The sequence below is a fragment of the Erigeron canadensis genome, chromosome 3 (genome assembly GCF_010389155.1).
Source record: "Erigeron canadensis isolate Cc75 chromosome 3, C_canadensis_v1, whole genome shotgun sequence".
In the NCBI taxonomy this organism is placed as follows: Eukaryota; Viridiplantae; Streptophyta; class Magnoliopsida; order Asterales; family Asteraceae; genus Erigeron; species Erigeron canadensis.
In genome coordinates, this window is record NC_057763.1 from 9976052 (window position 1) to 9986685 (window position 10634).

The 10634-nt window shown below is 35.0% G+C and overlaps 2 protein-coding genes across 3 annotated transcripts; both read right to left on the reverse strand.

The window, feature by feature from the left end:
* Nucleotides 1-518: 518 nt before the first annotated feature.
* LOC122593641 (transcription initiation factor TFIID subunit 11-like) lies at nucleotides 519-3144 on the reverse strand. Its single transcript, XM_043766070.1, has 4 exons — nucleotides 3004-3144; nucleotides 2315-2427; nucleotides 1332-1784; nucleotides 519-1031 (listed from the first exon to the last, which is right to left on the reverse strand). The coding sequence occupies exons 2-4, from the start codon at nucleotides 2403-2405 to the stop codon at nucleotides 745-747; spliced, it is 831 nt and encodes a 276-aa protein (XP_043622005.1). The 5' UTR covers nucleotides 2406-2427; nucleotides 3004-3144; the 3' UTR covers nucleotides 519-744.
* Nucleotides 3145-4399: 1255 nt separating this feature from the next.
* Nucleotides 4400-10634, reverse strand: LOC122593716 (autophagy-related protein 11-like). 2 transcript variants are annotated; one of them, XM_043766164.1, is made up of 5 exons: nucleotides 9475-10634; nucleotides 7050-8535; nucleotides 6059-6276; nucleotides 5306-5519; nucleotides 4400-5003 (listed from the first exon to the last, which is right to left on the reverse strand). In XM_043766164.1, exons 1-5 carry the CDS (start codon nucleotides 10428-10430, stop codon nucleotides 4635-4637), a joined length of 3243 nt encoding a protein of 1080 aa, XP_043622099.1. In that variant the 5' UTR covers nucleotides 10431-10634; the 3' UTR covers nucleotides 4400-4634. The 2 variants fall into 2 exon arrangements, with proteins under 2 accessions (XP_043622099.1, XP_043622098.1); XM_043766163.1 differs by having other exon boundaries at nucleotides 5306-5525.

Genomic DNA, 10634 nt, shown 5'->3' on the forward strand with positions numbered 1-10634 from the left:
AGCAAACTTATATATAAATATAATAATAAGGAAATATAGATAAATATGAAATCATTATTAATTTAAAAAATATATATATTAAGAAAATTAAGGGGACATTTGTCGCGTAAGAAAGTGCTCTTTAAACAATGATATTACAATTCTGTTTTGTTGTAAGAAAAAGGGTTTTGTTGTAAGAAAGTGCTGTTTAAACAATGATATTACAATCCTGTTTTATTTTAATTTATTGGTAGATATCCGGATTCAAAAATGGGCACCCCATCATTACAATCGTTGAGTGAGTTATGTCTCACATTATAGATAATCAGCTGAAAATTGTGTATTATCACGACCAAACAATAGGCAAACAACAGAAGTCTGGAAATCGATTGTTTCTGTCTCTCATTAATAGCCGTCACCAGCTGTTACTATTTGAGCACAACACAGAACACAACCATATGTCAATCCGTCTGTAATGATATAAACAGATCAATCAGAAGAAAATTAAAAATAGAAGACACTTGTACTAGAATTCTTAATTGATAAATTAGCGATTTTGTTTCCATTAAACCAAAACTCCAAACGAAAATGTGAAAGAATTTGACATGTACATGAAAATCTACAGTACAAATGGCACATAAATTCAATCACTTGAACAATAATCTCGCAGTTTTGGTTTCTGTCCTCTACATCGCCTATAAGAAATTTCAATCGTGTAGTAAAAATGGTTTCCCCTTCATCAAAATTGAATGACCAGATTGTTCTTCAAGCCTTTTTCGAACACAAAATGCATTGAGGTTCACTCGATTGTTGTTCAGACATACCTTGCTGCAAGCATTCAGTATGGTACGCATGACCACATGCTAGAATATCGACAGCAGGAAGAAGAGGAGGTGTGACATCATCATAATACTCATAATCATCATCATCCTCATCATACTCATAACGATCATCATCATTATCTTCTGAATCATCATCTTCTGTTACACCAGAAAGGTCCTTATTGCATACTATACAATTCTGCCCAAAAGGCCGATTTTCCATTTCATCACCTGCAGTTTTCAAAGCATACTTTCAGTCACAAAAAATCAACATAAAATCTTACAGAAGATACAACTTTTGAATCAATACTGGCTATTAAATTTTTCTCGTCCAAACCTTCAAGACAAATGCATTTCTCCATCAGTAATTTATACACTAGCAACAAATACTTCTCAAATATTACCCGACATGGCTTGTATTTTTATAATAATCTTGAATGATACTACATGTGGTGATATAAAAATTAAAAGTTACTGCTAAAGGAAACCCTGCTAGAAAACCTTATGAATATATCTTTAGAAGCCATATACCTTCCCATCTGATATGATACATTGGTTCACATAAGAACGGTTCATATTGACTGGTTATTGGCTCGTTCTTCTTGTCAAGGCTAGCCGGCGAAGTAGTTACAGGCTTTGTAGTTTCGATCTTTTTATCGGGTGGTGAAGTATTTTTCAGAATTCCCGTCTGTATAGCCTCAGATGAATCTTTAGACTTCTCATTTTTGGAGGTTTTCCTCTTTTGGGAAGGTGTAGAGGTATTTTGGCCTCCGGTTTTCTGAACTTTAGTCCTCAAGTTATAGGCTGGGGGATCTTTAGCATCTTCAGTGATCTGTTTGTTACTTCTTAGATTATAAACAGAAGGGGTTTTCGTGCCAGTGATTGTAGTTTTCTGGAACTTCCGTTTCATGGCAGGTACTGGCTGAAGTTTGCTCGGTTGTGTCAGATTACTCCGCTGAGATTTATCCAATTGGTCTCCAAGGCCTGCAGGAGTTACTAAAAGTTATGTATATTTTAATCTGGTACCAATCAACAAGAAAAAAAAATACTACTAGAAACATTATTAGGCTTTTATCGCTAAACTGTGACCAGTGGGTAATATTAAAGCTTAAGTTTCGGGCAGAACACACAACCCCAGGTTGTTTCTTAACTAATTAAGATAATATTCTGAACCAAATTATATGTATTCTTTATTTCCGGATAAAGGAGCTTTTTCCCCAGGTCAATAGATCAACAAAACAGTTTAGCGAGACATTGCCTCACAAAAAATTCTAACTTTATGGGACCTAGATTCAAGATAACCATTCAGAACTATGATACAGGCATGCCAGAGTGAACTACATACAAATTATACACTGACCTCCTGGAGTTGCCATAACTCTGCAACCGACTTAGCTATTGATGTTGGTTTAAAGTTCATAGGGCAAACCCAATAATAAGTATATAATGACATACTTACAATACTCTGCAACATAACAAAAGGAGAATGGGTTTTAAAGATTAAAGTTTCTAACCTTTTAGTTTCTCCTTACTAGCGCCTTTCGCAGTTCCATCTTTAGAAACAGCCACCGAAGATCTCTTCTTACGTGTCTGTGAATCATCCATAAACACTGTACACAAAGTCACACTGCAGGGGTAACGGAATCATTACTTTCGGACACGGATATGAAATGAATTAATCTAAAAGCATAGTAATGGTACTCTTCTACAAATGTTCTAACCTTGTTTTACTATTTAACAAAGCTAAACTTTCTCAAGCCATCAGCTTGAAATACACACACATATTTATATACATTTAAACTCTCGGAACACATATATATACAAAGAATTGTCATATAAATTCAAAAATTTCCACTGTTAATTAACCCTTTCATACTAGGCAAAGCAAGATAAGCAGTTTCTATAAAGACAGTTCATTTCCCTAAACAAAATTAAATAAAATGATTAACTTTCAATATCGATTAATCGATGATATAAAGATGCTGAAAAATGTCGCAAACCCTAGTTTTAGAGACAAATAAAGATTAATCAATCAAATTAATCAATATATGTATAGCGAGTTCAATATATTTATTATTATATAATCGACTAATAAATCGAAAAGAACATAATCAATAAATTTCTGGACAAAACCTAAGGAAAAAGTTCAATTTGTAATTAGATAGAAAATAAATAATACAGATATGAATATGAAATAACTCACCAAATAAAATAAAATAAAATAAATATAAATGAAATTAGAAGAATATATGGATGAAGGAAATTTAGATGAGCGGATGGAATAAAGAAAAGAGAAGAGATTTTGGTTATGGAAATTTGATGGATTTTTGGGGGTAAAAGGAGTTGAAGAAAGAGAGAAAGACAAAAGGAAAGAAGGGTTTTTAGGGCTTTGTTGCTATTTATAGTTTTCCCCTTTTATGTAGGCCCAGCCCAATTTTTGACACTCCTGAAGATCACTCTCACTACTCACACAACCACTGATCGGAGCCCATGGCATATTTTGTATGATACGAGTATACGACACGACATGAACACGGGACCTATTAAAGCCAAATGCAACACGATACTTAACAAATTACATGATAAGAAACTTGGTAAGAGACATGTTAACAAAATCTTAAATTTAAAACAGAGAACTTGAAAGAACATGTTATAGACATGAAACCTGTTAAAATACAAAAGAAACTTGGTAAGAGACCTGTTAAAAGGTCTTATCGTGTCTAAACGGGTCCCTAAGGTTTTATTTTGTACATATATACATTACATGTCTTAACAAGTTTTTTCGTGGCTTAACATGTCCGGACCTGTTAAAGACAAATTTAATTCTCGAAACATGTTAAGGCCAAACACAAAACTTATTAAAACCGGACCGTGTCGTGTCGTGTTAACATCCGTATGAGAAATTGTCAGCTTTAGTTTCCACAACAATATTATGTCCAGTAAAATCCCCAATTTACCTTTTAATCACCCGTGTTACAAACCGGCCACTAAAACCAGTTTATAACTTTTTTTAAAAAAAATTAATAACAATAACCACAAAATCGTTAGGCCACCGCTAGTCGACTACAAGTGCCACGCAATAATATGGGCTCGTAGTCAGGTCAAAAGCAAGCCAAAAGTGAGTCTTCCACCAACCAGAGTGGTCTCATCTCGATGTTAACCTACCACCTTAACTCTTCATTATCATTATAAATTTCTGTTTTTTTCTTACTAAAATATTATTTCGTTGATGTTTTTAACTATCATCAGAGGTTAAAGTTTGACTTCATCAGGGCTATCCCATGACAAAAACTGTATAAATAGACAATGTTTTGTTTGGATATGGTTTCTAGTTACGTTGTTTATGGACTATGGTTTTTAATGATTGGTCATTAGTTATAGAGTACTCTATCGAACTTGAAGATGCAATGATAATGTGTTACGAAACAGATTAATTGATTAATATGACTGATTATTACAAATTCAAGTTGCAACAATCGGTTTCATGTGTATTGATAGGGTTCCAAAAGGTTCCAGACAGACGCATTGCCAGATTTTGGTGCATACAAATAGCTGGCATGTTAGCTTAGCATCAGTTTTTTGGATCTTAGATTTATGAATAACATTAATGATTAGCTATATATATATATATATACACACAGGGTTTTTATATGCTAAGAGAGCTACTATACAAATGAGCGGAAATAAGCAACTGTAGAAAGAGATCAAACAGAACAGTTTCAATTAACAATTCAAGTAAAGAAAATGTATGTACACTTCACTGCTGCATCTTTTTTATTTCTTCCATCATATCTTATCGAGTCTTTTAGATCAGGAAGCAGCGGCAGGTGGTGGTTAAATGGCCGTATCTGGCAACATAGCTACTGTCACCACGAAAAACTCACACCCAACTGCTAAACTGTATGGGTTTGCATTACTGGGACCTGGACTCAAGCCTAATCGGCTGGAGCCACTTCCATCCCCGCCTTGAACCAGAGAGGGTAGTAATGGTTTTACAGTCTGTCGCTCAATGTGCACAATCTGGCCAACAATGTAAGTGGGACGATGTTCAATGTTGTCGACATACAATGCAGCCGACTCTGGAGAGAGGTAGTAATGATTACAGTATCGGTTAATTGCTGTGTATATTCCAGCTTTGTTGAGTACAAATGCAGCAATTTCATGAAGTTCTAAACGTCCAAAAGATACCTTCTCTCTGTTAGCCTACATAAGGACGAGTAAGAAAAAGAGATTATACTCGATATTAAATAATCGGTAATTTGAGTATTTTGGAAACAACTATTATTTATGGAACTCATACGTAACATGACCAGCGAAGAACATCTTCAGAGATGAGATATAATAAAATTTAATCTAAAGGATAAATAGGTAAGGTTGCAGCTAGTATGGAAGTGATTCGTGGGTCAGCCAAAATATCTCATAATCGGAAATGAAACCAATCTATATAGATGTCACAACTGGCTATGGTGATAACATATGCTATTGTTTAAACAAAAAAAACAAACCTGTTTGTCGGATTGATGCTTCATGTACAAAGCGCTGTATAACACGTTCTTTTCATCCAGCTCCTTTGCAAGTTGTTTGGCGGAAGCTTCAGCTTTTGTGTACCTGTCGATCCACTCAGCACGATGCTTAGCCAAAAGCCCAACTTTTTTAGCGAACTCCCGAACACATTCACGAAATTCAGCAGTACCATCATCAGCATTGTCATTTGCAGAACTGCAACTTAAAACAAAGCAACATATTGAACTCATCTTCTATGTCAATGTCACCAATATTAACTTTAGGGGAGGATTAACAAGGGCAGTTTGCAAATTTTGATCATGAATGAAAAAAATGGCATTTCAATGGAAGCAGAGGACAATTTGTCAAATGAAAATTAAAGTTCCACAAGTAATCCTACTTTTTGCCACTGATATAAAACTGATTTGGTATAAAACTAACTTTTTGAGACCTATATAATCAGATAATTAGAATCAGAATTAGTTCATCCAAGCACCAAAATCCGAGTATTGAAGGCTTGAAGCTTCAAACAAACTGATCTAAAACAGAACTCCATTCCCCGGCTCCCCACATGGAAAAAATAAATCAATAAACGCATCATCGGCTTAGTTTGATAAATATTTTATGCAGAATAATGCTGCATGTCTACTTGATATATTTTCCAAATTGACTAAATTTGCAATAGACTAAATGGCTTAGCAAGTCCAGCAAATTACTGGGTCCTTTTAGCAATTGCTGTATATTTGATGACTTACTTGGTTAGAGATTGAGCTAAAGATTGCAATGAGTCAGCGAAAGCAGTGACACCATCTGAGGAAGCACAAACTTTAAGTCGTTCAAAGAAGCTCCGTAATTTTAAAGTCGATCCCCGCAATGTGTTATACTCAGATGCCCTTCTATCGGCTGCACAAAGATGAGTTTGAGCTTCTTCTCGAGCTTCGCGAAGACAATTCTCTAAGTGAGCACAATTCATCTGTAAAAGATATATAAAGTCAACGGGCAATGGCTGATGGATAAGAATAAGTAATCCTGGGACACTCTTACAGATAGTCACTTCCATACCATGCAAGACAAAGAATTGACAAGGCCTAAGTACAGGCATGTTTTCAACAAAAGATAAGTAGCAACTGTTATCTAATCACTAGCATAAAAATATCAAATTTCGACCTCAATGATTGCCATCCTTATATATAGCTCCATATCTTCCTCTTTGTATTACAGCTTACAAATGAGGAGCCTTTATTCCATGGTTACCGATACGGCGACAAGACCTCTTCATATGTATGACTAAAATGCTATTTAAATTTCTTGTAATAAAAATAAAAATAAACTTAAAACAGTGTCAACCAACGCAATTTAATCCATTTACTAATGAATGGGTCGATTGGGTTGTGTATCATATTTAATGAGTCAACTGGAAGAAAAGACTTTGTCAGAAAAAATTCAAAAGTCTTCAAAACCCCAAAGTGTATATCTTTTTATTGCATGCAAGTATATAAACTCCTAATGCTTTATTAATAGAAACTCCACATTTATTGTAATAAATAGTAACTGTTAATATTTACAGGGGAAAAGAAAATCAACGTGCCAAAAAGAGTGTTTGTAGGTCAAACCAAACAGAACTGTTTTTGACCTATTACCTAACCCACCCATTTTGCTACCTCTCTACCATGTATAGAAAATGAACTACCAAGTCTAGAACTTAGTAACTGCATAAAACTAATGTAAGAATTACACTATGATTACCTGAGACTCGTCTAAAAGATTCCGATTAGTTTCCAAATCCCTAGTAATCTGTATGACCTCCTCTGTTGCAGCCTGAAGTTTAGTTTCCATTTCCATCAGTAGATTCGACTTCTCTTTGATTATCTGCTGCAATTCCACCACAAGGTCATCAGTCTTCCCATCAGTCTTCCCATGTTCAGACATATTGTCAGCTGTGGAACTAGTAACCAACCGGATCCCATTATCTGGCACCGGGTCCTCTTTCTCGTCATTTTCATTCACATGAGATTCATCCTGGTTGGGTTCTTGCATTGATAAGTCCAAACTAGCGTTCGGGTTTACCATTGCGGATGAATCACTCATCGTATCATCCAAATTCTTGTCAAATTTATCAAAACCCGATTTTGAAACTAATGAATTATAACCATATGAAGCATCATCCATAGGCTCAGAAAATTGACCATTATGCCCCTGTGCTTCTCCATAGCCTGATATCTCTGATTTGCTATCACCTATTTTCCCAGTCAAAAAGGAATCCCCTTTTGAATACTGATCAGATAGCCTTTCCTCCAGCTCTTTTATCCGCTTCTCATACAACTCGCATTGCATTTGTTTTTCTTTTAAAATAGATTCTAACTGTTTCCCATATTCATCTTTCAAACGCAGAGCTTCATTTGCCTTTTCAGCGCCCTCTTTCAGTGTATTGTCCATTTTACTCTCATTTACAGATTCAGACTCAATCTCCAACGGGAAAAAGCAAAGACGAGCTATAGCAGAAGCAAGTTCAGCTTTTAACTTTGCGTTCTCAACTTCCAACTTATTTGTCCCAGCAATCTCCTCCAAATCAATAGACTCCTCAGAGTCATTATACTGTTCAGGGGCAAACCGGTCCAAATCTGATATATCAAGATCAAGTAAATTACTATCAAATGGAGCTACATTAACGTCACATGTGCTTGGAGTATCATACAATCCCATTAATGCTAAAACATCTCGGGGTATATATAAACTGTGTATTTTAAGAAACTCCTCTCGTTTTCTCACTTCAGATTCCCGTTTAGATGCAAGCTTTTCAGCCAATTGGCCTGCCATCCCCATATAAAGTTTCATAGATGCCTTTCTTCTCACAATTTCAGCAAGACAAGCTCGATAGGCGGGCTCAATCCCACGAACAACTCTTAAGTGCTCAAATTGGTCACTTTGATGAATCATTGCTTCATTGAAAACCGAAAACTTGTACCTAACATCTCTGATTGTGTACTGAATATATGCAATCTTTTGCATGTACCCATGAACAAAACTGTTCATTTCTGACTTTTTTTCCTTGCAAAACAGAAAGAGGTTTGAAACAGCACGCTCACATGCTTGCATTTTAGGAAGATAATTTTTGTCATGACCATCGTACATGGGACCTAATGCAGAAACAGCATCATGCGGACGAACAGAATTAGATAGTTGACTTGTCAAACATTCGCCCACGAGTTTCTTTACCATGCTGACATCTTTGCTGTATTACGCACATTGAAAGTCAAAAAGAAGAACATTATCGATAAAAAAAATCTTTTGTTCTTTATAACAAACTGTCTTATTCATAAAACATGTGAAAACTTTAGCACAATAATAACACATTAGCTAATTCCAAAAATGATCACTGAGCAAATGATACAGGATACCTAAGTTTCTCAATCTATCACATATGGATTAAGTGACAAGAAACTGTACCCTGCATATTCCATAGGAGGACACATATTTTAAGCTTCAGCTACATTAATAAAATTACTATCCATGAAACAAGAGTAAACATGTCACACATGAATGTCAAACGAGTTACTTTAATCCTTGAAAGCGACAGATGACAAGATTTAACTCTTGTAGTGAAAAAAGCTAATACCCGTATCCAGTTACATTTAAAACAAACACTACTCTTTTAGGAGAATAACTATCAATGAGACAATTAGACTTCTCTTTGAACAAAAAAATATATTAAGCTATTTAGTCAAAAGATTGACATTAAGTCCCTTTTTTATTACTATTATTACCATCACACCCACAATTATGAAACGAATATATAGTATTCTTGAATATTATATGTCCCTTTTTCATTACTATTTTCACCATCACACCCACAATTATAAAACTAATAAGCATTCTTGAATATTACTAAGACCTCTTATAAATTGGAAAAAAGAATGATACATAAAACCACACATTAGCCATTCTTATGGAGAAATTCGTCAATCATGTCTAAAGCTAGCAACTAGCAAGCAATATTGAATTGGCACATAATCACATGTACACTCCCTGATGATAGCATCCTTGTATTAATAGATACAAGTAGAAAGTGAAGATAAATAAATGACATGAAAAGGTCAGTTAATTAGACAATAAATACTTAATTGTTCAATTCAAGTTAACATTTATATATGGGGGGATGAAGACTACCAACCTCAAAGCTTGCATTATACTCTTTTGCTCAGTTATATAGTGTCGATGCTCCTTGATAGTTTTCTCCAAATCACTACTAATAATCGAAGCTGCACTAGAAAACAATTGTTCTGTACTACCCTTTAGCTCTCTAAATTCTTGCTTAAAATCGCCAACTTTACTTTCAAACTGCCTATGCAAATTGTTGCAATCTTCCATCATTTTACTCAGATTTTCGTCCTTCACAAAATCTGATAAACACTTGCAACTATCAGTCTGTAACACGGGTATAAGTTTAATAGCTCTTAATCTCTCCAAATCCCTCCAAAAATTAACTAAAAGATTAGAATGTGATTTCTGCTGATGAGAATAGCGCCGAACAAAATCTGTGTAATTATGAAGGATCATCTTATAGATATGGTCCAAATTACCCCTGGCAATCTCTAATGCCTTCTCTTGCACCTTCTGCTCTCTTAAAAGCCTCTCGCATATCTCGTATTTCAAAAGGGTACGTCGACAGATGGCATCTCCGAACTGATAATGGTACCTAAACTGTATCGCGTATGAAGCTAGCGCTTTTAAAGCAGGATCAGCAGCGTCCTCCAATGGATGAGGATCGTTGGACGATGATGATGGTCGTGAAGGGTCAGGATGGATTTTGTCAGGTGATTCTATTTCTTCAGGTTGAGGTGGGGTCGAGTTATTTCTCATTTTCGATTTATTATATAAAAACACTTCTTTATCATCTAAAGGCAATTTGTAAGTAGAAAGTGGCTGTTGTGGTTCTAATTTCATGGCTAAATACAAAAGAAGCTGATCATTTAAATGAATACCCGAAAGCGATTCAAGATACTTTTGAACCGATGCAACAAGAGTATCTTCATCACAATTCAGTTCATACGAATGCCCGTTTTCGGCTACATGAACCAAAAGCTTCCCTCTTTGTATCACACTTTCTGAAACACCACTTGAACTCATCTTCTTCAACAAGATAAAAAAAAAAAAAAAAAACAATTCCCAAAATTTAATATCCTAAAGATTATAAACACCAGCAAAAAGACCAATTTACCCTCACACAATAAAAACTATCCACTTATCTTGTCGTCATCATCATCATCAATAAAATCTGCAAAAAGAAAAAAATTAATTCAAATCTTTAATAATCCCATAAAAGAATCAAGA